The 27,449-nt window shown below is 67.0% G+C and overlaps 1 protein-coding gene across 1 annotated transcript in view; it reads left to right on the top strand.

The window, feature by feature from the left end:
• The window catches only part of LOC120369413 (laminin subunit beta-2-like), a 49,449-nt gene that overhangs the window by 4,502 nt on the left and 17,498 nt on the right, over positions 1 to 27,449 (top strand). The window contains 22 exon segments of the mRNA XM_039482685.1: positions 273 to 396; positions 799 to 872; positions 1,298 to 1,486; positions 6,441 to 6,504; positions 6,924 to 7,082; positions 7,085 to 7,125; positions 7,470 to 7,558; positions 7,560 to 7,585; positions 9,020 to 9,208; positions 10,263 to 10,442; positions 11,440 to 11,552; positions 11,628 to 11,707; positions 14,294 to 14,450; positions 14,902 to 15,054; positions 17,090 to 17,248; positions 18,042 to 18,163; positions 19,367 to 19,487; positions 21,843 to 21,948; positions 21,951 to 22,034; positions 23,158 to 23,301; positions 26,067 to 26,302; positions 26,982 to 27,144. Coding sequence (XP_039338619.1) covers positions 273 to 396; positions 799 to 872; positions 1,298 to 1,486; positions 6,441 to 6,504; positions 6,924 to 7,082; positions 7,085 to 7,125; positions 7,470 to 7,558; positions 7,560 to 7,585; positions 9,020 to 9,208; positions 10,263 to 10,442; positions 11,440 to 11,552; positions 11,628 to 11,707; positions 14,294 to 14,450; positions 14,902 to 15,054; positions 17,090 to 17,248; positions 18,042 to 18,163; positions 19,367 to 19,487; positions 21,843 to 21,948; positions 21,951 to 22,034; positions 23,158 to 23,301; positions 26,067 to 26,302; positions 26,982 to 27,144 — 2,773 coding nt within the window.

Raw genomic sequence — 27,449 nt, 5'->3', positions numbered from 1 at the left:
GTGTCTGTCCATCTGGCCCCTGGATCTGTGGGTGTGTGTATGTGTCCGTCTGTCCGGCTGAAAAGGTGGTTGTGTCCGTCCGTCTGTCTGCCTGGATCTGTGGGTGTGCGAGTCCGTCCGTGCGCGGGTCTGGATTGCGTGTCCGGGGGTGAGTCTGTCTGTCTGTCCAAGGGCAGGCGCTGAGCAGAGGCAGCCCCAGAGCCCGGGCTGCCCCTGCTGCGGGGGATGTGCCGTGGGGCAGGGACAGCACTGGGACCCTCTCTGTGCTGCAGGACTCGGAGAAATGCTTCTCCTGCGACTCCCGGTCCCCGTCTCTGCGCAACAGCCACCTCATCCAGAACGTGCTGTACCTCAGCGGCCGGGACGGGCACCCCACCTGGTGGCAGTCGGAGAATGGTGAGGGGCGGCCCTCGGGGCCATGGAGAGAGGCTCCCCTGCAAGAGGAGGGAACCCAGACTAGCGGGGAGGGAAGGGGTCATGGCCCATGCTTGGCCTGCGCTGCCCCGGGCTGCGGGAGTCACGGGGGACCCTCAGGAGAGCCTGGGCCGGGAGACGGCTCCTCGGGACCCCCCAATGCCAGGACCGCCAGGCTGGGTGAGAGGCCCCCGGCCGCAGCCACCACAGCTGCCTCTGCTGGGAGTGACCACAGCTTGGGAGGTGGAGGTGGCAAAGGGGCTGGTGACCCCGTCCCGTCCCATCCTGTCTCCCTGGGGGCTGGTGCATGGGGGTGACCCCGTCCCGTCCCGTCCTGTCTCCCCGGGGGCTGGTGCATGGGGTGACCCCGCCCCGTCTCCGCAGGCGTGGAGCACGTCAGCATCCGCCTGGACCTGGAGGCCGAGTTCCACTTCACCCACCTCATCATGAAATTTAAGGTAACTGGGCCCTGGGCTGGGGAGGTGGGGAGCTCGGGGATCAGAGGCCTAGTCCCTGGGCTGGGGGTGGGGACAGCAGGGCCAACCCTGCCGAAGAGCAGCCGTCCCACTGGTCCCAGGCCTGGCTCTGCAGGGTTGGGCAGCCATGCTGGGGGGCACCCAGCTCCCCTCCCCTGACACCCTACCCGGGGCCATTCTGGGGGGCACCCAGCTCCCCTCCCCTGACACCCGCCCGGCACCCAGCTCCTCTCCCCTGACACCCGCCCGGCACCCAGCTCCCCTCCCCTGACACCCTGCCCGGGGCCATGCTGGGGGGCACCCAGCTCCCCTCCCCTGACACCCGCCCGGCACCCAGCTCCCCTCCCCTGACACCCCGCCCGGGGCCCTGCTGCGGTGCGCCCAGCCGCTCTGTGTCTCTCCCCCAGACCTTCCGCCCGGCGGCCATGCTGGTCGAGCGCTCGGCGGATTTCGGCCGCACCTGGAAGGTTTATCGCTACTTCGGCTACAATTGCTCCCGGCTGTTCCCAGACGTGGCTGTGCAGGCGTCAGGCCGCGTGGACCAGGTGCTGTGTGAGCAGCGCTACTCCGAGATCGAACCCTCCAGCCATGGCGAGGTGGGGAGCTGGGGTCTCACGCCGCCCCTCACCTATCGCCCTGGGGAACGGGATGGGGGGGGCGGGGGCAGGCCGGGGCGGTGGGGGCTCTGGGGTCTCACGCTGCCTGAGTTCAATCTACTGAGGTTTATAGTCCAATGTCCATATTCAGGGTGACTCCAGTCAGTGACTGGGGATCTCAGTCCTTGTGGCTCAGGGTTTCCCCCTCTTGAAACCCAAAGCAGATCTGAGATGAAGAAGGATCGTGTCCCAGGGTTTTTATATATTTCCAGCAGCCTTTTGGCCTGAGCAAACAATAGGCTTAACTTTCTGTCTTCCAAACATCCTGGCAATTAGCACTGGGTAATTTACCCATTAAACCGTTCAGATACAGGTGACCACAACCTTCCAAGAGACATATGGACAATAATACTATTTCCCTCAAGTGTCTTTCTAAATGTTAATATTCCTTTTTTGGTCTTTGAATCAAAGCCATAGCAATAGACAAGACTTGTTTGCTGACATCACAAGACCTGAGCAAACGTCTACCCTTCTACCTCTAACAATGCCGGCTGCATTTCAAAGCTCTATTAATCATACAATCATAGAATCTCAGGGTTGGAAGGGACCTCAGGAGGTGTCTAGTCCCACCCCCTGCTCAAAGCAGGACCAAACCCAACTAAATCATCCCAGCCAGGGCTTTGTCAAGCCTGACCTTAAAAACCTCTAAGGAAGGAGATTCCACCACCTCCCTAGGGAACCCATTCCAGTGCTTCACCACCCTCCTAGTGAAATAGTGTTTCCTAATATCCAACCTAAACCTCCCCCTCTGCAACTTGAGACCATTACTCCTTGTTCTGTCATCTGCTACCACTGAGAACAGCCGAGCTCCATCCTCTTTGGAACTCACTTTCCAGGTAGTTGAAAGCAGCTATCAAATCCCCCTTGTTCTTCTCTTCACCACCCAGACTAAACAATCCCAGTTCCCTCCGGCCTCTCCTCATAGAGTCATGTGCTCCAGCCCCTAATCATGTTTGTTTGCCCTCACTGGACTCTTTCCAATTTTCCACAGCATCCTTCTTGTAATGTGGGGCTGCTGGACACAGTCTCCAGATGAGGCCTCACCAGGAGGTGCTGAATAAGAGGGAATGATCCCACATCCCTCGATCTGCTGGCAATGCCCCTACTTATACAGCCCAAAAAATGCCACGTTGTGTATGCTTAGCAACAAGGGCACACTGCCGACTCATATCCAGCTTCTGCGTCACTGCTGTAACTCCCAGGTCACTTTTCTGCAGAACTGCTGCCTTGCCTAGCCACCACGTCGGTCCTAGTCTGTAGCAGTGCATGTGGGATTTAGCTAAGTCAGTCTAAGTGAACACCAGGACTCTGCACTTGTCATATTGAATCTACTCATTGGAGTTTCTTTTTGGCCCAATCCTCCAATTTCATCACAGGTCACTGTGTGGAGGCGATTCTGGCGGGACCCAACTGAGAGTGCCAAATCCCAGGACCAATTGCTCAAACAGGGCAGTCCACAGCCCCAGGCACAGGGTTTTTCACCTCTAAGGCACCAAACCAGCCAGACAAAAGAGGACTCTGGTCTCACCCCCTACTGGCTAACCACAAGTCACCACGAGGCAATTCCCATCAGACCTCCAGTCTCCCAGTATCACCACCAGTGCACTCGTCCTGGGGATGAATGTGGTTATGAAAACCAACACCCCAATAAAGGGAAAGGTTCTCTGATCCCAAAGGACCAAGCCCCAGACCCAGGAGTCAATATACATCAGATCTTACCCACAAATCGCGCTGTTGCCAATCGCTTTAGAATCAAATCTAAAAGGGTTTATTTACAAAGGGGAAAAGGTAGAAGATGAGAGGTAGGGAGTGGGGTGGTTAAATGGAGATCAAGGAAATTACATACAGTAATGGCAAACTTCTTAGTTCAGGCTTGCAGCAGTGCTGGAGTAAACTTTGCAGAGTTCAAATTAAGTCTCTCTGGAGACATCCCCGCTGGGATGGGTCCTCAGTCCCTTGTGCCTGGGAAGGCTTCAAGTTAGAAGTAGCAAAGTCCTCAGAGGTAGAAGGCAGGATTGAGAGAGAGACAAGATGGAGATTAAGCATCAGCCTATATAATGAGGCTTTTCCAGGTGTAAGAATCTCTTTGTCTTTACTGTAGAAAATTCAGCAAGAGGAAATGGAGTCTCTTAAGTCCACATGGACAGGAGTCTCTGCATACCTTGCTGAGTCACAGCGTGTTTGCCTTCTCTCCACATGGGTCAATTGTGTAGCTGATATTGGTCCTTAATGGGCCATCAAGCAGGCTTCAGGCAGAGCTAACACCAGCTTGTCTGGGATGCTTGCTCAGAAGCACAGCACCAACGAAATACAGGCAGCATGAGCCCATTTCGCAACTTCGCTAAAAATGATACAGACATACAGACAGCATAATCACCCACCAGCAACCCATAACCTGGTCTGGGTACCTCCATATGACCCGCCTTACATCAGATTTGAATTTTTGCCACTACAGGACCTTGGTTGCAACCATATTCTATATGGTCCCCAATTTATATCAATAACGTCACGATCCTCTGGACCCTATCTACCACTCAGTGCAGGGCTGGCTTTGAGCCTATTCCACCATGTAGTCGGTGCGGGGGCCGGCCTTCTCAGGTGCGGCCCAGAGGCCAGGCGACTCGCTACTACTGACCTAAGTTATCAGTCTCCGAAGGTCAGGGTTCGCCTCAGGCGGGCTGAACAAGGCGGAAGCAGTCCAGCCAGGGCCCGCTCTCAGTCAGGGGCGGGGCAGCACATAACAGTTCTAGCTCAGACCCTCAGTCGGGCTGAGCACACAGAGTCACTGAGATAAGCCCAGGCCCTCCGTCAGGCGGGGCAGCAAATAGCCAGTTCAGGGCTCGGGTCCTTACAGCAGGAGCTGAGCAATAACTTGCAGTCAAGCCGGACTCAGTCAGGGTGGGGCAACAACCAGCAGTTCTGGCCCAGACCCTCAGGCAGGGCTGAGCAGACCCGGGTTGGTGATTTAGCTCAAAGCCCTCAGTCAGGGCTGGGCGGCCAGCAGTAGTCGGGCTCCAGTTCCTGGTAGCAGAACTAAAGGTAGTCCCACCACAATATTACAGGGCTCAGGCCGTGTATGAGCGCTGAGCCACAGCAAGGCCAGTGCAGGCTTCTCTGCCTGGCCTTTGAGTAGGAGGAGTCTGCCACCGTAGTGGGGTGGGGGGACCTGAGCCTGCTCCGTCCCAGCCGGGGCCCTAATAGCGGCTTCTCTGCCACCCGGTCAGTGGATCACGACGCAACACACTGACATGGGCATGTCGGTGCCCTCCTTCGACAGGGTGTGCCCGAATCCACTCATCTCTCCCTCAGGTACCTGCTGCGTCTCTGGGGTGGGCGCTGGGTCAACACCATGGGCTCCTCGCCATGCTGCAGAGAGCCACGGCTAGCTCAGCGGCTCCTCCGGACTTAGGTGGGGATGCCAACAGCTCCTCGGGGTACCGAGCTGGGGCAAGCTGGTCAGTCCTCCTCCACGAGTGCCTGGCTCGGGAAGGCCTCCTCCGGGTACACAATGGGAAGCTCGGCCAGTCCTCCTCAAATTTTCAGCTCCGGGAAGGCTCAGTCCGTCCACCTCGGATACCTGGCTCGGGGAGAGGCTTGGTCTAGCAGGAGCTTTCGGGCAAGGCTGATCCCCAGCAGGAGATCGGGCAGGGGCGTCTGTCCTCTCCCGGCGCCGGGCTCCAACTGAGCATTGGGGCGGACCTTTGTCACCCTGTCCCGCCCATATGCCCGGCTTCCGGGGCGGGGACGGTGGTGATAACTCCACGCCCGCTGGGGTGGCTGTTCTGGTTCTCTCTCTCCGGTGGCAGAGAATGGATGGGCTACCACTGCTAATTTACGATGTTGCATCTAGCTATAGAGTCATAATTTTACCTGTACTGCAGGATGTTCAGCGTTTAGCGGGGATCACTCTGGTGCCACGGACCTGGGTGGTGTTACCGCTAGGTGCTATCAAAATTGAGTCTGTGGTGGGTGCCAGCCGTGGTTTCGTTTATTTTTAAGTCATCTTGCTGGGGCCGTCAAACTATTTGATTGGGCGCACTTCCTCATGGCCCTGCTCCAGTGTATCTACCTCTCCTCCCATCTTAGTGTCATCTGCAAACTTGCTGAGGGTGCAATTCATCCCATCATCCCGATCATTAATGAAGATATTGAACAAAACCGGCCCCAGCACTGACCCTTGGGGCACTCCGCTTGATACCGGCTGCCAACTAGACATGGAGCCGTTGATCACTACCCGTTGAGCCCGATGATCTAGCCAGCTTTCTACCCACCTTATAGTCCATTCATCCAGCCCATACTTCTTTAACTTGCCGGCAAGAATACTGTGGGAGACCGTATCAAAAGCTTTGCTAAAGTCAAGGAATAACACGTCCACTGCTTTCCCCTCATCCACAGAGCCGGTTATCTCATCATAGAAGGCAGTTAGGTTAGTCAGGCATGACTTGCCCTTGGTGAATCCATGCTGACTGTTCCTGATCACTTTCCCCTCCTTTAAGTGGTTCAGGATTGATTCCTTGAGGACCTGTTCCATGATTTTTCCAGGGACTGAGGTGAGACTGACTGGCCTGTAGTTCCCTGGATCCTCCTTCTTCCCTTTTTTAAAGATGGGCACCACATTAGCCTTTTTCCAGTCATCCGGGACCTCCCCGGATCAAAGATAATGGTTCATTCATTTACAGATCTTCCTAACAAGTCTTTAAACTTAGCCCTGGGGCAGGTCAGTCTGGGAGGTAATTAACTCTTTCTGGCCCTGTCACCTTTCAGTGAGAGATTCTATTACACTCATAACGTCACACTACCCCCTTTTGTCACCCTGGGGCATGGTGGGGAGCTGGGGGCAGGCCGGGGCTGGGGGCTCTCTGGGGTCTCATGCTGCCCCTCACCTATCTCCCAGGTGATTTTCAAGGTCCTGGACCCGTCCATCCCAGTGGAGGATCCGTACAGCCCAGCCATCCAGGGTAGGGGCACGAGGCGGGGGGCTCGGCCGGGAGGACGGGCTGGAATCCCTGCCCTAGAGCTTGCAGCCCTGGGGTGGGCGTGCAGGTCCAGAAACGCGAGGCGCGCCGTAAGAACACCGGGTCCAGAGCCGCGGGCGGCGCCGTGGGGCACCGGGTCCAGAGCCGCGGGCGGTGCAGGGAGATGCCCATGGCAGGGGAGGCACAGGCAGGCCTGGGGGGTTGCAGGGGCCCCAGGAGTGTTGGAGACGGGGCATGCGGGTGGTAACTGGGCACCGTAGCCGGGGGCTGAGGAGAGTGGGAGGCATCAGGGCAAGGCAGTGCAGGGGCTGGGGAGACTGGGAGCAGCAGGGGCTGGGAGGTTGGGGGCTGGGGTGGGTAGCGGGGCCAGGAGGGGCCAGTGCTAAGCTCCCCTGCCCCAGATCTGCTGCGTGTCACCAACCTGCGGGTGAACCTGACCAAGCTGCACACGCTGGGCGACAACCTGCTGGACTCGCGGCGCCAGGTGCTGCACAAGTATTACTACGCCCTCTACGAGCTGGTGCTGCGCGGGAGCTGCTTCTGCTGCTACGGCCACGCCTCCAGTGCGCGTCGCCCGGCGCCCAGGCCAACGTGGAGGGCATGGTAGGGGGCATGGCTCCACCCCAGGGGAGGGGAAGTGGGGCAGAGCCTCACCCCAAGACCTACCACAAGGCAGCCAGGCACAGCCAAGCGGGGAGCCCTGAGTGGCTGCTGTGCCCATGATTCCTGGGGCAGCAGGCGGGTGTCAGGGGGTGTGGGGCGGCCTCAGAGGTCCCTGTGCCCCAGTGCAGGCGAGACCCACTCAGGCCTGGCGTGTGGCCTGCTGAAGGCAGCTGAGGCCCTGGGCCCCTGACATGAGGGTCAGGGGCCAGCCTGGGGCCGTGGCAGTGTCTCACGTGGACCAGGGGCCACAGCTGACCTGGGCCCCATCGCCGCCTTTCCCACAGATTCACGGCCGCTCGTCTGCAGGCACCACACCACGGCCTGAACTGCGGCGGTGCCAGGACTTCTACCAGGACCGGCCCTGGCGCCCTGCCGGGGCACCGACCGCACGCCTGCCAAGGTGAGAGGCAGGCGGCCCCCTTCCCCACGGCTCTGCCCCCTTCCCCACGGCTCTGCCCCCTTCTCCACGGCTCTGCCCCCTTCCCACGGCTCTGCCCCCTTCCCCATGGCTCTGCCCCCTTCCCATGGCTCTGCCCCCTTCCCTGCCCCCTTATGGCTCTGCCCCCTTCCCCACGGCTCTGCCCCCTTCCCCGGCTCTGCCCCCTTCCCTGCGGCTCTGCCCCTCTTCCTCACAGCTCTGCCCCCTTCCCACGGCTCTGCCCCCTTCCCCACGCCTCTGCCCTTCCCATGGCTCTGCCCCCTTCCCACGGCTCTGCCCCCTTCCCACGGCTCTGCCCCCTTCTCCACGGCTCTGCCCCCTTCCCACGCTCTGCCCCCTTCCCACACTCTGCCCCCTTCCCACGGCTCTGCCCCCTTCCCTGCGGCTCTGCCCCCCCTTCCCCACGGCTCTGCCCCTTTCCCAGCTGGCTCTGCCCCCTTCTCCACGGCTCTGCCCCCTTTCCACGGCTCTGCCCCCTTCCCGCTCTTGCCCCTTCTACGGCTCTGGCCCACTCCCACGGCTCTGCCTCGTCTCACGGCTCTGCCCCCTTCCCCGCTCTGCCCCCTTTCCTCGGCTCTGCCCTGCCCATGGCCCTACACGGCTCTGCCCCGCACTTCCCTGCGACTCTCCCCCCTTCCGCTCTGCCCCCCTTACGGCTCTCCCCCTTCCCACGGCTCTTCCCCCGCACGTCCCCGCGGCTCTGCCTCCCCTTCTCCGCAGCTCTGCCCCCCCTACTTCCCTACAGCTCTCCCCGCCGCTTCCCCACGGCTCTGCCCCCTGCCTGCTTTCACGCCTAATGAAGCAAGTGCACTGGGGGGCAGTGCCCAGGGGGTGAGTGTGCCCGGGCCGGTGTTGAGGAACCAGTCTGTTGTCAGGCGGTGTGGCCGGGTGGCGTGGCCGGGGCCGGGTGGCGTGGGCGGGTGGCTGGGCGGCATGGCCGGGGCTGGGCGGTGTGGCTGGGTGGCGTGGCCGGGGCCGGGCGGCGTGGTCGGGGCTGGGTGGTGGGGCCAGGGGCTGGGTGGCGTGGCCGGGGCTGGGCGGCGTGGCCGGGGGCCGGGCGGCGTGGCTGGGCTGGGTGACCGGGGGCCGGGTGGCCTGGCGGGTGGCGTGGCCGGGGCCGGGCGGCGTGGCCAGGGCTGGGCGGTGTGGCTGGGTGGCGTGGCCGGGGCCTGGCGGCGTGGTCGGGGCTGGGTGGCGTGGCCGGGGGCCGGGCGGCCTGGCCTGGTGGCGTGGCCGGGGCGAGGCGGGCGGCGTGGCTGGGGCTGGGCGGCGTGGCTGGGCTGTGTGACCGGGGCTGGCGGCGTGGCGGGGCTGGGTGGTGGGGCCGGGGGCCAGGCGGCCTGGCGGGTGGCGTGGCCGGGGGCCGGGTTACCGCATGGCACCGGTGTCTCGCAGGGTGTAACTGTAACCAGCACTCGCGCCGGTGCCACTTCGACATGGCCGTGTACCTGGCCACGGGCAACGCCAGCGGGGGCGTCTGTGACGACTGTCAGCACAACACGATGGGCCGCAGCTGCCAGCTCTGCAAACCCTTCTACTACCACAGCCCGCGGGCCGACATCCGGGCCAGCAGCGCCTGCGTCCGTGAGTGCCCGGCGGACGGGCCTGGGCAGCCTGCAGCGGGCGGGGGCGGGGTCGCCCCCGGGGGTCTGGGGCTTTGCTCCCCTTCCTCTGAAGCTAGAGCTGGGGCCGGCCGGGTGCCCACAGCGCAGGGGGGCATCCTCTCTCTCAGGGTCTCCAGGGGCTGGCCAGGCCCCCACTAGTCGTGTGCTGTCCCCGGGTCTGCTCCCAGCCCAGACGGGCCCCCTGACACATGCCTGTGCCCTCCCTGGGCGCCGGGGGGAGGCCAGGGCACTGCACGGCTCCTGGGCTGGGGTCACCGCTGCGCATCGTGAGGCTGGCTGCTCCCTGCCTCCGAGACTGAGCTGCAGCCCCTGCCGCGCCGGGGAGCTCGGCCCGGCCAGGCCACCGAGCGAGCCCCTGTGCCGCGCGGCCGGGGCCGGGTTCCAGTCCGGGCTCAGCAGGGAGCAGCGAAGGGGCAGCCTGGCCAGCCCTTCTCGGCCTCCTTCCTCGTCTCTCCCGTGTCTCAGCGCCAGGGGCTCCCCTGTTCTCTGCGCTCGCCTGGCATCGCCCCCTCGTTCTCCGTCTGCAGCCTCATGAGGTCCTTGGGGTTCCCATTGTCTGTTGGGTCCCCCTAGGCCTTGCTGCCCCATGCGTCTCCCCAGCCAGCTGCATGGCCCACACCTCATGTGGTGCTCAGTGCGGCAGGGCAACACCTGGGGAAACTGAGGCACATATCGCCCATGTTGGTCACGGCCCCGGGATGCGGTCAGGGAGCGCATGAGCCCTTTGGCTACAGTGCTGCGCAGGGGGCTCGCGCCAAGGCAGCCCCCACGCTCCACTCCCTGGCCTGGGCGTGTGCCCGGGGGTTGGCTGTGCTGAGGCACTCGGCTGCCCTCTCTACCCCACCGACTGTAGCTCCCCCGTCCCTGCCCCGCTCTGCCCAGCATGTCTGATCCTGGCTGCCCTGGCAGTGCCACCTGCTTCGGGGTCACTGCGGTGCCAGTCGCTGGCATCCGGGCTGGGCCAGAGCTGGCTCCTGGCGTGTGACTCCCGCTCTCTTCCCCTGTGCTGGCAGCCTGTGACTGTGACCCGGTGGGCTCCCTGGACGGTGGAGTGTGTGACAGCCACACGGACGTGGCACTGGGCATGATCGCTGGGCAGTGCCGCTGCAAGGAGCACGTCCAGGGCGTGCGCTGCGACAGCTGCAAGGAGGCCTTCTACGGGCTGAGCCGCACCGACCCGCAGGGCTGCCAGCGTGAGTGTGGGCGGGGGCACGGCACGGGCACGGCCTTGGCACCGCTTGGAGTGAAGCCAGGCAGGCTCAGGGCCGCACTCACCAGGGCAAGGAGCCTCTCGGCTTCGGTGCTTCCTGGGTCCAGCTTTGGAGCGTTCAGCCCCATGGTCACCCCGTTCGCTCCCTGCAGCGAGTCCCCCTGGACGGGACCCCAGGGAGCCTCACATGCCCCCAACGGGCCCTCCCCCGCCCCCCCCCGCAGCCAGCGTGTGACACAGACGTCGGGAACCCAGCGTCGAACAGGGAGCAGGCGCCTGCAGCAGAGTCCAGCTTGGGGAGACCCAGGGCCTGCTTCCCCTGGACCCCCGGGGCGCTGGAGCAGTGTACGGCGAGGTGCGGGGGGAAGACGACTGAGCCGTGGAACCAAACCCTGGACATGATGGAAATCCCGTCACGCCAGGGGGTGCTGCAGCCCCCTAGTTCCAGCCCCTATGCAGGGGACTGACCCCTTCCAACTGCCTGGCCTCCCTCACGCCTGTTGCCCCTTTCCCGGGCCAGCAGGTCACCCGGGCTGCACCAACACCCCCGGCTGATCCTGGCAGAGGAGGGGGCCCAGCCAGCAGTTGCCAGGCTACGAGTGTCGGCTGTTCTCTGCAGCCTGTCAGGATCCACACCTGCCCTCTAGGGGTCGCTGCAGACATCACCCCCCTTGTCCCACCTCCTAGATACCTGAGTAACACATAGGGGAAACTGAGGCACACACAGAGCATTCAGAGAAGATGGTAAGAACGTGCCCACTTCATCCCAGCCACCCAGCCTGGCCGTGCTGCAGGGCCCCGGGGGACATGGCTCCTCAGGACAGCCGCTGGCGGGCAGGGCCCCGTGTGCTGCGTGGGACAACCCCTCGGGCATCCCCAGAGCTGTGTGTGTGCCAGGCCTCACACGAGGGTGAGGTTGGGATATTCGTGGGGGCCGTGGGCTCGGGCCCTGCTGGGTAAGCTGCTGTGTCTGTGCCCAGCCTGCAGGTGCGACCCTCGGGGCATCATCGCGGGCAGCCCCCCCTGCGACCACATCAGTGGAGACTGCTACTGCAAGCGCTTTGTCAGCGGCCGGTACTGCAACCAGTGCCTGGTGAGTGCCCTGTGCCCTGCCCCTCCCCGGCCCCCGGTGGGACCCACCCAGTGTCTGACCCAGCTCTCCCCACAGCCCGAGTTCTGGGGCCTGAGCAACGACATGGCCGGCTGCCGGCCCTGTGCCTGTGACTTTGGGGGCGCCTACAGCAACAGGTAGGCATGTGCCATGGGGGGGGTACCACGGCTGGGGGGAGTGGGCACAGCGGGTGGTACCACGGCCGGGAGGGAGGGGGCAGTACCACGGCCGGGGGGAGGAAGGGGGTGGTACCACGGCCGGGAGGGAGGGGCAGTACCACGGCCGGGGGGAGGCGGTACCACGGCCAGGGGGAGCGGGCACAGCTGGTGGTACCATGGCTGGGGGAGGGCAGTACCATGGCCGGGGAGGAAGGGGTGGTACCACGGCTGGGGGGAGCGGGCCCAGCGGGTGGGACCACGGCCGGGAGGGAGGGGCAGTACCACGGCCGGGGGAGGGGCGGTACGGCCGGGGAGCAGGCACAGCAGGTGGTACCATGGCTGGGGGGGAGGGGGGAGTACCATGGCCGGCGGGAGGAAGGGGGTGGTACCACGGCTGGGGGGAGCGGGCACAGCAGGTGGTACCACGGCCTGGAGGGAGGGGGCAGTGTCATGGGGGGGGGAGACCAGGCCCGGCCCCCCCGGGTTCCTGCGATGCACCAGGACTCTCAGCCAGCCAGTAACACAGAAGGTTTATTAGATGACAGGGACACAGTCCAGGACAGGCCTTGCTGGCACAGACAGCAGGACCCCCTGGAGTTAGGTCCATTGGGGCCCCAGGGAGGCCACAGCCCCGTTGGGGGGGGGCCCCTCTCCATTTCCCAGCCAGCCCCAGACTGCAACCCCCCCCCAGCCCCTCCTCTCTGGGCTGTGTCCCTTTTCCGGGCCAGGAGGCACCTGATCCCCTTGTTCTCCCCCACCTTTAGCATCCCCTGGCGGGGGGAAGGGCCCGGCCATTAGTTGCCAGGCGACAGAGGGTCGGCCAGGAACTGAGGCCCCCCCACAGTATCCAGGGGAAACATTAAGAACAGCCCCAATTCGTCACAGGCAGTAACACGGCCTGGGGGAAGGGCAGTACCATGTCCAGGGGGAAGGAGGCAGTACCACAGCTGGGTGGGAAGGGGGTGGTACCATGTCCGGGAGGGGGAAGGAGGCAGTACCACAGCTGGGTGGGAAGGGGTGGTACCACAGCTGGGTGGGAAGGGGCGGTACCATGGCCGGGGAGGGGCGGTACCACAGTTAGGGGAAGCAGGCACAGTGGGCGGTACCACAGCTGGTGGGGAAAGGGGGCAACAGGGCCACCCAGAGGATTCAGGGGGCCTGGGGCAAAGCAATTTCGGGGGCCCCTTCCATAAAAAAAAGTTGCAATACTGTAGAATCCTGTATTCTCGTGGGGCCCCTGGTCAGGGCCTTGGGCAAGTGCCCCCTCTGGGCAGCCCTGGGGGCAGTACCACAGCTGGAGGAGTGGGCACAGTGGGCGGTACCACAGCTGGGGAGGAAGTACCATGGCCGGGGAAGGGGCGGTACCATGGCTGGAGGGGGAGGGGACGGTACCACGGCTGGGGAGAGAGGGCAGAGCGGGTGCTACCACAGCCAGGGTGGGGAAGGGGGCAGTACCACAGCCTGGGAGGGGCTGGCGGGGCCCACAGCTGGGGGGGTGGCAGTGGCATGGCCGGGAATGGGTCAGTACCACGGCTGGGGGAAGGGGTGGTACCACAGCCGGGGGAGGGCTGATGGCAGTACCATGGCGGGGGGAGTGGGCACAGCGGGCGGTACCCCAGCTGGGGGGGGAGGTGTCAGTACCATGGCCGGGGGGGAATGGGTCAGTACCACGGCTGGGGGGAAGGGGGTGGTACCACGGCCGGGGGGAGTGGGCACAGCGGGCAGTACCATGGCCGGGGGGGAATGGGTCAGTACCATGGCTGGGGGAGTGGGCACAGCGGGCGGTACCATGATCGGGTGGGGAAGGGGGCGGCACCATGGCCGGGGGGAAGGGCATGGGGCAGTGGTGGCACCGTGGCTCAGGGGTGCCGGGTGTCAGGCACTCCCAGGCCCCGGGCTCTCTCGGCCCCTGGGAGGAACCCCCTTCTCCCCCCCCCCCCTCGCCTCCTGGAACCGCACCTCTGAGCCTCCAGCCGCCTGGCTTTGCCTGGAGCCCCACCCTCAGAGGGAGCAAGGCCCCCCCCGGTCGCTAGCTGGGTGATGGACGGGTGGTGGGCGGGGACCCGGCGTAGAACTGCCGGATGGCTTGCAATAGTCACCGGGAGACCGATGCCGATTCGGGAGACTCCAGGCCAACCCTGGAGAGTTGGCAACCCTCCCTCACACCCCTTGCCCCTCTTTCCTTTCTGTTCCCCGGGCCAGCCGGTCACCCGGGCTGCACCAACCCCCCAGGCTGATCCTGGCAGAGGAGGGGGCCTGGCCATCACAGCCCCACCTGGCCTCTAGGGGTCACAGACCTGAGTAACACACAGGGGAAACTGAGGCACACACAGTCTTTGGAGAAGACAGTAAGAACATGCCCAGTTCATCCCCCCGGGGGTGGGACACAAGCTGTGGGGTGGAACCAGGGCACTCAGGGCTGGTTGGTAACAGGCTGGCCTTTCACCCCTCCCCCACGGCCTCTGCCCTGGGGCAGACACACAGACATGTGCCCTGGGCTGGGCCGGCTCCCCCGGACACACGGACAGGGTAGGGCAGGCTCCCTTAGGGCTTGTGCGCCCCCAGGTGCTCCATGGAGGACGGGTTGTGCCCCTGCCGGCCCCACCTCATCGGGCGCCAGTGTGACCAGGTGCAACCCGGCTACTTCTGTGCACCCCTGGACTACTACAGCTACGAGGCAGAGCATGCCACAGGCCACGCGCACAGCCACCCCACGCTGCCGGTGAGTGCGGGCACCAGATGCTGGGCTGCTGCGGGGGGAGGGGGTGGGGGTGCCAGGGGGGCAGGGTCCTGGGGCTGAGGTGGGGGCAGCACACGGGATCCTGGGGCTGGGGGGGGCGCTACCCATGGGTCCCGGGGCTGAGGGGGGCAGCGTGCAGGGTCCAGGGTGGAGGGGGGCCAGGGCTCAGTGCCCCTCCTGAGTGCAGTTCCATGGCTGTGGGGCACAGTCTCTGGTGCCAGGCTGGGGTCTGGGCTGGGGGTTGTGCCCCCCGCTGAGCAACAGGACCCAGCAGCAGCCGGGTGTCAGCGTCCCTCTGGCCAGCCAGAGCCTGCCGCGGTCATGGGGTCTCCTCGGGCTAACCCCAGCCCCCCTCGGCAGCCTCCTGCCCCCTCATCAGTCCCCCCCCCGGGGTGCCCCGGCGCTCTGCCAGGCTGACCCTGGCCCGTTGCAGGGAGCACTGCGCCCCGAGGCCCCCCCGGACTGCCTGGAGTATTCCAGCGGGCTCCCGAACGGGCGGAAGGGGCGTCTGCGGCGCCAGCGCAGCGCCATGCGGCTCCTGCAGCACCGAGCCCTGTCCCGGCGTGGCCGGCAGCCCCAGCACAAGGTGAGAGGCGGGGGGGTTGGGGTAGAGGAATGGGGGTGGGTGTCACAGATCCACAGGGTTGGGGCTATGCCCCAGTTCTCAAACAGTCCCCTGGGCCAGCCCCCCGGGTCCCATTCCTCCCCCGAGGTCGCCCATGCGGCCCCACCAGGCCTACACCTGCTCCAGTGCTCGGGGGGCGCCGATGCCCAGCCGACCTGCCCCGCTGTGCACAGCGCTAGGCCGATGGGGGGTCTGCCCTACACCCAGCTGCTGCCTCGGGATGTGGGGCTAATGGCAGCGCCCCTCTGGTCGGCCCACAGCGCCGCAGCTGTGCCAGCGCTGGCCCTCAAGTGCAGACAGACCCCTGGGAGCTCTGCCCAGCCCGTCTGGCATGGCCCCAGCTTTGGGACCGGCTCTGGGGGCCCCCTGCAGTGGGCCAGAGCCCCAGGGGTCCCGCTCGGGCCTCTGGGCTCCATCCCACTGCTCTGGCCCACGAGCTCTGCCCAGCAAGTCCCCCTGAGACAGAGCCGGGCAGAGACTCGGAGCACCCTAGGGAGCAGCCCCCCTCTGCCAGCGCCGGCAGAGAGACAGGCAGCGTGGGCCCAGCCCGGCTCATCAGTCCCCTGAACCCAGCGCAGGCAGCCCCGGGGGAGCCCAGAGAAAGGACAGTTCCCGCAGAGCCCGGCCAAGCTGTAGAGACCCCCTGGGCTCCCCCTCTGCCTCCCGGCTGTCTGATCCCCTGCCGGACCCCCAGGGGCACCCGCTTCCCGCAGCCAGTGCTTAACCCCCCCACCCTCTGTTCCCAGCTGGGCAGTCACGGCTGGGTCCCCGGGCAGGGCAGCCACACTCCCTGGTTGCTGGGTTCCAAAGTCCCAGCGACTGGGACTGCCATTGTCTTCTCAAAACCTGCCCGGGGCCAGGGCCCGAGGCCAGGCGGCAGGAGCCCCGCCACCAGAGAGCACCCAGCACTGCAGCACCTAGGGGAAACTGAGGCAGGGATGGACAGAATTCCCACGGAGGCAGAGCCCTGACCGCTGCGCAGGGACCGCTCCCCCCCAGTGAACAGCGCTAGGCCCACGGGGGGTTCTTCCCTGACCACTGTGCCCACCTCTTGGGGAGGGGGCTAGTGAGGCGAGGGGAGAGCCCCGTGACGCCGTGCTGTAGCTGCGCACGGTAGTGTCTGCTGAAATCCTCCCACCACTGGGCAGCAATGCAGGGTGTACGGGGAAACTGAGGCACCCAAAGGATTAATACAAAGCACTACAAAGAGTTCCCATCTTGTCACACAAGGGAGGATAGCAGGGAGCAGGAGTGGGAGTAGGGATGGGCTGAGGGTAGTGGGGGGCAGGGATGGGGCGAGGTGGGGGCAGGTGGGGGCACGGGGCAGCGGTGGAGGGGTGGGGACAGGGATGGGGCGAGGTGGGGGCAGGTGGGGGCACGGGGCAGCGGTGGAGGGGTGGGGACAGGGATGGGGCGAGGTGGGGGCAGGTGGGGGCACGGGGCAGCGGTGGAGGGGTGGGGACAGGGATGGGGCGAGGTGGGGGCAGGTGGGGCACGGGGCAGCGGTGGAGGGTGGGGACAGGGATTGGGCGAGGTGGGGCAGGTGGGGGCACGGGGCAGCGGTGGAGGGTGGGGACGGGGTGGGCTGAGGGTAGTGGGGGCAGGATTGGGCCAGGTGGGGGCACGGGGCAGCGGTGGAGGGGTGGGGACAGGGATGGGGCGAGGTGGGGGTAGGTGGGGCACGGGCAGCGGTGGAGGGGTGGGGACAGGGATTGGGCGAGGTGGGGGCAGGTGGGGCACGGGGCAGCGGTGGAGGGTGGGGACGGGTGGGCTGAGGGTAGTGGGGCAGGGATTGGGCCAGGTGGGGGCACGGGGCAGCGGTGGAGGGGTGGGGACAGGGATGGGGCGAGGTGGGGGCAGGTGGGGGCACGGGGCAGCGGTGGAGGGGTGGGGACAGGGATGGGCTGAGGGTAGCGGGGGGGAAAGGATGGGGCGAGGTGGGGGCAAAGGGCAGCAGTGGAGGGGCAGGTCACTGACCCAGGTTTCTGCCCCCTAGCCCGACGTGGAAGTGGTGTCCCGGGAGCACGCGGGTCACATGATCACATGGACAGGGCCCGGCTTCGCCCGCGTGCGGGATGGGGCCGGCCTGTCCTTCCACATCAGCAACATCCCCTACGCCATGGAGTACGACATCCTGATCCGCTACGAGCCCGAGGTGTGCGGGGCATGGAGGGGCACCAGGCTGCCCCGGGGCGGGATGCCAACAGGGGAGGGGATGGCCGAGCTCCTGCAGGGCACGTGGGGCTGATGGGGGCTAGGTCCGGGCTCCCCTGGTGTGTGGGGCTGGTGGGGAGGGGGCTGGGCATGGGGCTGATGGGGAGGGGGCTGGGCGCTGGGCTCCCCTGGTGTGTGGGGCTGGTGGGGAGGGGGCTGGGCATGGGGCTGGTGGGGGAGGGGGGGCTGGCATGGGGTTGCCACCTCTCGAATTGCTGGTAACCAAACTCCCAGCCCCACCCCGTGCCCCGCCGCTCCCCAGGCTCCGCCCCGTTTCTGCCTCTTCCCAAGGCCCCACCTCTGTCACTTGGTGGATGTCTCCATCTCCCTTCCCCCGCCCCCACAGCTGGGCTCCCCCTGCTCCGCGGGGGGGAACTGCTGCTGCCCGCCCAGGGGGCGGCCCTGGCTGAGCAGGGGCTGGTGCCTCCCCACCGGCGGGGACTGGCTCCGGGTGTCCAGTCGCACGTCTGACCGAACCCGGGGGAGGGGCTCCCCGGGCGTGGGGCCAGCCCCGAGTCCACACTCAGCGCCCAGCTCGGGGCCCACGCCGGGAGCAGGCTGCCCCGAGGACGGCTCTGTTCATCTCCCAGCCCAGGGCTCCCTCCCCTGCCAGCACCTGCCCCCCACGTCAGCCGTCAGCCTGCCCCTGGCAGTGCCCCCACTCCCTCCGTCGGGCCGTAGGCTGCCGCCCTCGGGGACCCAGCTGGGGGCGCCCCTAACCCCTCTCCCCGCAGTCCACAGAGGACTGGGAGGCCAGCGTCAGCGTCAGTGCCCAGGCGTTGCCCACGAGCCCTCGCTGCGGGAACGTGCTGCCCTCGGAGCAGAGGTACAGGGAGAGCCTGCCACACACCCAGAGGTGAGAGCCGACGGGGTCTCCCCCTGCCTGGGGACCCCCTCACTGCCAGGCTGCTCGGGCCAATGTCGCAATGCAGCACCTCACCCGCTGCTGCCCGGGCTAGGAGCCAGGCCGCCAAGGGGGCACACCCCCGGGACCGCAGCCATGCCCTGCGCAGCCGAGCCCAGCCCGTGCCAGCTGAGCCCCCTGCCTGGCAAACTGTGCCACGCTGGGCTGGGCTCACCCCCCCCTGGGCCCTGTCCCAGGCTGGGCTGGGGTCACCCCCTGCCCCCGGGCCCTGTCCCACGCTGGGCTGGGCTCACCCCCCCCCGGGCCCTGTCCCACGCTGGGCTGGGGTCACCCCACCGCCCGGGCCCTGTCCCAGGCTGGGCTGGGCTCACCCCGGGCCCGGTCCCAGGCTGGGCTGGGCTCACCCCCCCGCCGCCCCCGGGCCCTGTCCCAGGCTGGGCTGGTGTCACCCCGGGCCCTGTCCCAGGCTGGGCTGGGGTCACCCCACCGCCCCGGGACCTGTCCCAGGCTGGGCTGGGCTCACCCCACCGCCCCGGGCCCTGTCCCAGGCTGGGCTGGGCTCACCCGCCCGCCCCGGGCCCTGTCCCACGCTGGGCTGGGGTCACCCCGGCCCTGTCCCACGCTGGGCTGGGCTCACCCCCGGGACCTGTCCCACGCTGGGCTGGGGTCACCCCACCGCCCCGGGTCCTGTCCCAGGCTGGGCTGGGCTCACCCCGGGCCTGTCCCACGCTGGGCTGGGGTCACCCCGGGCCCTGTCCCAGGCTGGGCTGGGGTCACCCCCTGCCCCCGGGCCCTGTCCCACGCTGGGCTGGGCTCACCCCGGGCCCTGTCCCACGCTGGGCTGGGCTCACCCCAGCGGGACCTGTCCCAGGCTGGACTGGGGTCACCCTGCCCCCGCCCGGGCCCTGTCCCACACTGGGCTGGGCTCACCCCCGCCCGGGCCCTGACCCACGCTGGGCTGGGCTCACCCCACCGCCCCGGGTCCTGTCCCAGGCTGGGCTGGGCTCACCCCCGCCCCGGGCCCTGTCCCAGGCTGGGCTGGGCTCACCCCGGGCCCTGTGCCACGCTGGGCTGGGGTCACCCCCCCTCCTCGGGCCCTGTCCCACGCTGGGCTGAGCTCAGAGCCCCCCTGTGTCACAGCCCCCACTGTTTGCCCCATCGGCCCACCCACACAGCTCGCCCTCCTGCCCCCAGGTACGCCCTGCTGTCCCGGCCTTTCTGCTTTGAGCCCAGGAACCAGTACGAGGTCGCCATGCGGCTCCAGCGGGCAGGCGTGGCCCAGCGCCACCCGGCTGCCTTCATCCTCATCGACTCGGTAAGGGCAGGGGCCGGCGGGAGCTGCCCTCAGCAGCCTCCCCCTCCCCCCGTGGCTGCACAGGGAGGCGCCAGGTCCTGGCCCCGGAGCCCCCGCGTGGCTTCTCCGGGTGCCTCACAGCACCCACTTCGCCCTGGGCCAGGCATGGGCCGGCTGCCTCCTGCGCTGGGCAGGGAGATGCCAGGCCAGGCCTGTAGCCACGTCGCCTGGCTTCGCAGAGCAGGGAGTGTCCTTCCAGTGCCCCACGGCGCTGCCAGCTGGAGCCATGGGCCAGGCCAGCTCTGGATGTGACAGGGAACCTGCTGGTGCCCTGGCTGAGCCGTAAGTCACTTTCCACCAGCAGCCACCTGTCACGGCTCTTTACGAAGCCGGTGGGCGATGCTGGCTCTGCCCCGGGCGATGCTGACTCTGCCCCGGGGGCCCTGGGTGATGCTGGCTCTGCCCCGGGGGCCCTGGGCGATGCCGGCTCTGCTCCCTACGGAGCCGGGCAGGACTCTGGGGGAGCCTCCGCTCTCAGAGCAGACAGTCCTCAGGGCAAGAAGCTCCCACAGCTTCCACCTTCCTGGGTCTGAGCTCGGAGCATCCAGCATCCCCTGCCCCTCCGTGTGCTTCCCCCAGCGAGTCGCCCGGGCGGGGTCCTGGGGCAGCCAGAGGGCCCTGCCCCCCACTCCGCAGGCAGACGGGACTCTCAGGCAGCCGGGGAAACAGCAGGTTTATCAGTCGACAGGATCACGGCGAAGGGCAGAGCTCGTTAGCACAGAAATCAGGGACTTTCAGCCAAGTCCATCTTGGGGGGAGGGGAGCCCAGAACCAGGGCTCTGCCCCTCCCCCTGCGCCCCAAGCCAGCCCAGACTGACTCCTTCCAGCTGCCTGGCCCCTGCCCAGCCCGTTGCTCCTCCTCCGGCCTTTGTCTCACGTCCTTCCCCGGCCAAGAGTCACCTGGTCGCATCCCCCTCCTGGGTCTCAGGTTACGAAGGGGCGGCCAGAGCATCCCTGCAGGCAGCTGGAGCAGCCCCCACAAGTCACACACGCTTAGTCCCACCACCCAGACATTGGTGCAATACACAGGGAAACTGAGGCACGCACAATTCATGCAAAACAGTAAGACTCACATACAACATAGCAAGGGGAAATCTCCACTTCGTCACACCACCATATTGGCCATGGTGGCTCTTGGCATCTGCTGCCTGAAAGTACCACACTACTCGCCCACTGGCAGGCGCCCACGGGTACCGTGCCGCTCGCTTGGCAGGACCATGGTGTGCTGAGGTGGGGAGGGCCCCAGGGGCTGCTCCGGGACTGCTGGGTGCCCCTCCTGGCTCTCATTCCCCAGTGCCCGCATCTCCATGTGCCTGGCCCCAAACACCAGCCCCACTGCACCCCTGCCCGGCCCTGCCCAGCCGACACCTTGTCCTACCAGGCCCATGTGCCCACGGCACAACCTGCCCCACTGCACTTACCCATCCATTCAGTCCCTTCTGCACCTGGCCTGGCCATGCCCCCACCATGCCCTGTACCCCCAACTCCGCAGTCAGACATAACTCTCAGCCAGCCAGCCAGTGCCCCTCTGCGCCCCAGTGCAGCCTGTCCAGTGCCCCCTGCGCCCCAGTGCAGCCTGTCCCGTGCCCCCCTGCGCCCCAGTGCAGCCTGTCCAGTGCCCCCCTGCGCCCCAGTGCAGCCTGTCCAGTGCCCCCCTGTGCCCCAGTGCAGCCTGTCCAGTGCCCCCCTGTGCCCCCGTGCAGCCTGTCCAGTGCCCCCTGCGCCCCAGTGCAGCCTGTCCAGTGCCCCCCTGTGCCCCAGTGCAGCCAGCCAGTGCCCCCGGTCCCCCGAGCAGCCAGCCAGTGCCCCCCACTCCCCCAGTGCAGCCTGTCCAGTGCCCCCCTGTGCCCCCGTGCAGCCTGTCCAGTGCCCCCTGCGCCCCAATGCAGCCTGTCCAGTGCCCCTGCGCCCCAGTGCAGCCTGTCCAATGCCCCTGTGCCCCGTGCAGCCTGTCCAGTGCCCCTGCGCCCCCGTGCAGCCTGTCCAGTGCCCCTGCGCCCCAGTGCAGCCTGTCCAATGCCCCCTGTGCCCCGTGCAGCCTGTCCAGTGCCCCACTCCCCAGTGCAGCCTGTCCAGTGCCCCCTGCACCCCGTGCAGCCTGTCCAGTGCCCCCGCTCCCCCAGTGCAGCCTGTCCAGTGCCCCCCTGTGCCCCCGTGCAGCCTGTCCAGTGCCCCCGCTCCCCCAGTGCAGCCTGTCCTGCTCCCTGCCCCCACATTCCTGGCCTGGCCCAGCCTGCTGCCCCCACCGCATGCCCTGCCCAGCCCGTGCCTCACAGGCTGGGCCCCACGTTTGCACTCATGCGTCTCCCTTCCCAGCTCGTTCTTCTGCCGCGAGTGCTGGAGCTGCCGGCTTTCCATGGCCACGACCCGGCGGCGGTGCCGCACCGCGAGGAGCTGGAGCGCTACCTGTGCCAGGAGGCGTTCGCATGGCGACCATGCCAGCGCTGGCCGAGAGGGGTGCCCGTCTGCTCTGCAGCCTCTCGGCCCTGCGGCACGATGGGGCCCTGGGTGAGGGCTGCCCGGGGGGGGGAGGGCACGGGGTGAGTGCTGCCCGGGGGGGCCCTGGGTGAGTGCTGCCCGGGGGGGCCCTGGGTGAGTGCTGCCCGGGGGGAGAGGGCACTGGGTGAGTGCTGCCCGGGCGGGAGGGGCACTGGGTGAGTGCTGCCCGGGGAGGGGGCACTGGGTGAGTGCTGCCCGGGGGGAGGGGGCACTGGGTGAGTGCTGCCCGGGGGGGCACTGGGTGAGTGCTGCCCGGGGGGGAGAGGGGCACTGGGTGAGTGCTGGCTGGGGGGGCACTGGGGGAGTGCTGCCCGGGGGGGAGGGGCACTGGGTGAGTGCTGGCTGGGGAGGGGCACTGGGTGAGTGCTGCCTGGGGCACTGGGTGAGTGCTGGCTGGGGGCACTGGGTGAGTGCTGCCCGGGGAGGGGCACTGGGTGAGTGCTGGCTGGGGGGCACTGGGTGAGTGCTGCCCGGGGGAGAGGGCACTGGGTGAGTGCTGGCTGGGGAAGGGCACTGGGTGAGTGCTGGCTGGGGAAGGGCACTGGGTGAGTGCTGGCTGGGGGGGGCACTGGGAGAGTGTTGGTGGGGGGAGGGGCACTGGGCATAGGCATGGGGAGTAGGGATACAGGGGATGCTGCAGGACCCCCAGGTTTTGCGCCCACTGTCCTGGCCATTGGCCCTTGCTGCCCAGGGGCTCTGCTTCTGGCCCCATGGTCCTGGCCACCGGCCCTGCATGCCCCACACCAGGGCTCCGCATCCACCCCTAGCTGTGGGCCCAGCTCTGCTGCCTTACCCTTGTCTGCGTCCCCCTCTCCCGGAGCCACGGCCCTGCTCCCGGCCCCAGGTTTAGGGGGCGGTGAGGGGCACAGACGGGGCAAGAGGGGTGCCGCTCAGCACCCCCACTCCAAAAACTGTTCCCGCACCACTGGCACTGGGTGGGCTCTGGGCGGGGGGCGGGCTCCCTGGGCTGGGACTCTGGGGGGCAGCTCTTGCTGGTGGGTCGGAGTGGGGCAAATGGCAGCTAATGCTCCGCCATGAGCTCCTGAGTTCTAGTCTTGTGTGTGCCAAGGGGGAGGCCCCACCCCGTGCCTCAGTTTCCCCATGAGCACCACTAATGCCCCTCCCTCCTCAGCCTGCCAGTGCGACCCCCAAGGCTCTACCAGCAGCGTGTGCCAGCCGGTGGGTGGGCAGTGCACGTGCAAACCCCACGTGATCGGCCGGCGCTGTGACCACTGTGCGCCAGGCACCTATGGCTTTGGGCCCTCCGGCTGCAGCCGTGAGTACCTGTGTGTGTGTCTGTCTGTCTGCCCTGGTGACTGCCATGGCGCTGCCCGCCCCAGGGACCTCTCCCCATTCACCCCACCGGGTGCTCCCCTGGGGGGACGTGCCAAAGGGCCCTGCCCCGAGCTGCCTGCGACTGCAGCTCTCCCCAAGGCTGGGCCCCGTTCTCTGCTGGGCCGGAGCTGCAGCTGCCTTGTGGGGCTGCCAACTTTCTAGCCAAACAAAACTGAGCAAACACCTTGCCCCGGCCGCCCCTTCTCTGAGGCCACCCCGCTCACTATTCCCCCCCGATTGCGCCCTCTCCCACACCCTCACTCACTTTCACTGGGCTGGGGCAGGGGGCTGGGGCCGGGGATGAGAGGTTTGGGGTGCCGTTGGGGGATCCGGGCTGGGGCAGGGGGTGGGGCGGGGATGACAGGTTTGCGGTGCAGGAGGGGATCCGGGCTGGGGCAGGGGTGGGGCCGGGATGAGAGGTTTGGGGTGCAGGAGGGGATGTGGGCTGGGGCAGGGGTGGGGCCGGGATGAGAGGTTTGGGGTGCAGGAGGGGATGTGGGCAGGGGCAGGGGTGGGGCCGGGATGAGAGGTTTGGGGTGCAGGAGGGGATCCGGGCTGGGGCAGGGGATGGGGCCGGGATGAGAGGTTTGGGGTGCAGGAGGGGGATGCAGGCAGGGGCAGGGGGTGGGGCCGGGGATGCGAGGTTTGGGGTGCAGGAGGGGGATCCGGGCTGGGGCAGGGGTGGGGATGGGGATGAGAGGTTTGGGGTGCAGGAGGGGATCCGGGCTGGGGCAGGGGTGGGGTGCGGGGATGAGAGGTTTGGGGTGCAGGAGGGGGATGCAGGCAGGGGCAGGGGTGGGGCCGGGATGAGAGGTTTGGGGTGCAGGAGGGGGATCCGGGCTGGGGCAGGGGGGTGGGGCCGGGGATGAGAGGTTTGGGGTGCAGGAGGGGATCCGGGCAGGGGTGGGGCCGGGATGAGAGGTTTGGGGTGCAGGAGGGGATGTGGGCTGGGGCAGGGGTGGGGCCGGGGATGAGAGGTTTGGGGTGCAGGAGGGGATCCGGGCTGGGGCAGGGGTGGGGGGCATGGGGGAGACAATAGGGACCCCAAGGCCCCAGAGGGATGTGGACTCCCCTACCTCTCCACCCAGTTGTCCCAGCTGTCCGACCCGTCGCAGTGGAGGGTAGGAGATGGGGAAAGCCCACTGCCCAGGACAGGGTGCCACGGACTCACAGATCGGGCCCACTCGTGGCCCCGTGTGGTCCGTGGGGGGTGCCCCTTTCAGGGCGACAGCCCTTCTCGGGGGGCCACTCTCTCGGGGTCAGGCCCCTCCACCTCCTGGAGCCGCACCTCCCTGAGCCTCAGCACGTCTGTCTGTGCCGTGGGCCCCTCAGGGAGTCCCCTCGCTCTGGACCCCCCAGGCCTCCTAACCCCCGAAGGGGTTGATGCCCCCTGTTCTCTAGCCCGGAGCGACTCTCAGCCAGCGTAAAACAGGAGGGTTTATTGAGAGTTGAACCCAGCACAGGAAACTCTCCGGGCCTCAGGCCTGGCCTCCCTCAGCCCAGCACATCCCAGTCCCCCTGCAGCCAGGTGGGCTCTGCCTGCTCCCCCCCTCCAGCCCAGAGCCCCCTGCTTCCCAGCTGGGCCTCCGATATCCCCGGCCCCAAGCCCCCTCTGTCCATTGGCTTCTCTCCAGGGACACAGGGTCACGGAGTGTGGGGGAGTCAGGCCCTGCACCCCCGGGCTCCCTGCCGATTCACCAGGACTCTCAGCCAGCCAGTAAAGCAGAAGGTTTATTTAGACGACAGGAACACAGTCCAACCCAGGTCTTGCAGGCACAGATAACAGGATCCCCCCTGTTAGGTCCATTTTGGGGCCCCACAGCCCCCCTCGGGGATCAGAGCCCTCTCTCCCTGCTTCCCCTCTGTTCCCCAGCCAACTCCAGTCTGCCCCACCCCCTCCGGCCCCTCCCCTCTGCTCAGCTTCTTTCCCGGGCCAGGAGGTCACCTGGCCCCTTTGTCTCCAACACCTTTAGATGCACCTTTGCAGGGAGGGGCCCGGCCATCCGTTGCTAGGAGACAGAGTGTCAGGCATTTGCTGCATGGCCTTTTGCTGCTAGATACTTAGGATCTGTACCCAGCCCCCAGTACGAACAGTCCCACTTCGTCACACCTGGGCCTCCTCTCCCCTCTTCTGTCCTCTGGCCCCTCTGGCTGGAACCGGCTGGTCAGGTCACCGGGGTCCTCTCCCCACAGCCCATTGTCCCCCACTGGCCAGAACCAGCTGAGCTGGGTCTCCGGGTCACCAGGTCACCAGTCACTGGGGTCTCCATCCTCCAGGCCGTGGGCCGGGGTCCCAAGTTCCCTCTCTGGTCCTGTGCACCAACAACTCCCTCTCCCCTCCCCTCATTAAACCCGTAACACCCGGGGACACTGAGTCCCACCCCCTTAGCATGCAAAGGAAAACCAAGGAAAACACAAGCAAATCCCCCACTTATTCACACAGTGACTGTCGCAGACCCACAGGAGCTGGGCTACACCCCCACCTTTGGATGTCTCTAGGAGGAACCCCTGTGGTGTATCAGAGCCCTTCGGGGTCTTGCTCTTCCTCCAGGGAAACTGAGGCAGACAAAGGATTCATAAAAATATTGTAAACATCCCCACTTTGTCACAGTAACGCTCCAAGCATCGGGCCCGGTGGTGCTCTGGGCATGCTTGCTGTCCGTCTGTCTGCCCAGCTGGGTGACGCCCCACCCGCCTGTCCCACAGGCTGTGCCTGCTCCCCCGAGGGCTCGGTCTCCAAGCTCTGCGACCCCGTGAGTGGGCAGTGCCGATGCCAGCATGGTGCCATGGGGCGCCAGTGTGACCAGTGCTTGCCGGGCCAGTGGGGCTTTCCGGCCTGCCAGCCCTGCCAGTGCAACGGGCACTCGGAGGAGTGTGACGCCCACACTGGGGCCTGCCAGCAGTGCCGTGACACCACCACGGGGCGCCACTGTGAGAGGTGGGTGTGTGGGCCCATGGGGCGGGGCACAGCTGTTGAGGGATGGGTGGTGAAGACGCAATGGGGGACAGTGTGGGGGGCTGGCTGGGGGCCAGCCAGAGTGTGGGGGAGGGAGGGTGGCCGTGGGGACGAGGATCAGCGGTGGGGGCCCTGGCCATGGATATGGGGCGGCGGCGGTGGGGTTGGCCAGGGGATAGTGGAGGGCTGGCCAGGGGATGGGGTTGGCTGTGGGAATGGGGGCAGCAGTGGGGACTGGCTGGGGAGGCTGGCGGTGGGGACGGGGGCAGAGGCGGGGCCTGGCCAGAGGTCGGCAGCGATGGGGGTTAGCCATGGGAATGGGGGCAGCGGTGGGGACTGGCTGGGGTGTTGGCGGGGCTGGGGGTCAGCGGGGCTGGCGGTGGGAATGGGGAGCAGCGGTGGGGACTGGCTGGGGAGGCTGGCGGTGGGGATGGGGCAGCGGTGGGGACTGGCTGGGGGCTGGAGGTGGGGACGGGGTCGGCAGGGGCTGGCGGTGGGGATGGGGGCAGCGGTGGGGACTGGCTGGGGAGGCTGGCGGTGGGGATGGGGGCAGCGGTGGGGACTGGCTGGGGCTGGCGGTGGGGACGGGGTCGGCGGGGGCTGGCGGTGGGGATGGGGGCAGAGGCGGGGAAGCGAGGTGGTTTCTCTCTCTGTGCTGTGGGCAGGTGCTTGGAGGTTACTATGGCGACCCGGTGCTGGGCTCCAGGCAGCAGTGCCGGCCCTGCCCCTGCCCTGGGTACCCTGGGACTCGACATTACCATGGCAACTCCTGCCACGCCGACAAGGAGACCAATCAAATCGTCTGTGTGTGTGCACCAGGCTATACAGGTGAGCGGGGGTAAGGGGGGGCCGCACGGGGAGCAGGGGGCAGCCCCCTCAGCCAGGGTGTGGGGCCGGCGGCAGCGGGGGCCAGAGCCGGGGGGGCCCTCGGCTCCGCAAGGGCCTTTCCCGTCTGTCCCCTGAGATGCTGCTCAGGCTCTGCGGAGCCCCCGGGCCCCCTCCCGGCCGGGCGGCTGCCGGCAGAGCACTCAGGAGACAGCCCCTGCGCTGCACCCACAACTCTGGGGAGGGGAAAGAGAAGGGCCTGGCTCCCTCCACCTGCTCTCTGGGCCCAGCCCAGGGCTCCAGGGCCT

The sequence above is a fragment of the Mauremys reevesii genome, linkage group 7 (genome assembly GCF_016161935.1).
Source record: "Mauremys reevesii isolate NIE-2019 linkage group 7, ASM1616193v1, whole genome shotgun sequence".
NCBI classification, from domain to species: domain Eukaryota; kingdom Metazoa; phylum Chordata; order Testudines; family Geoemydidae; genus Mauremys; species Mauremys reevesii.
This window is presented reverse-complemented; position numbering and strand designations above follow the sequence as displayed.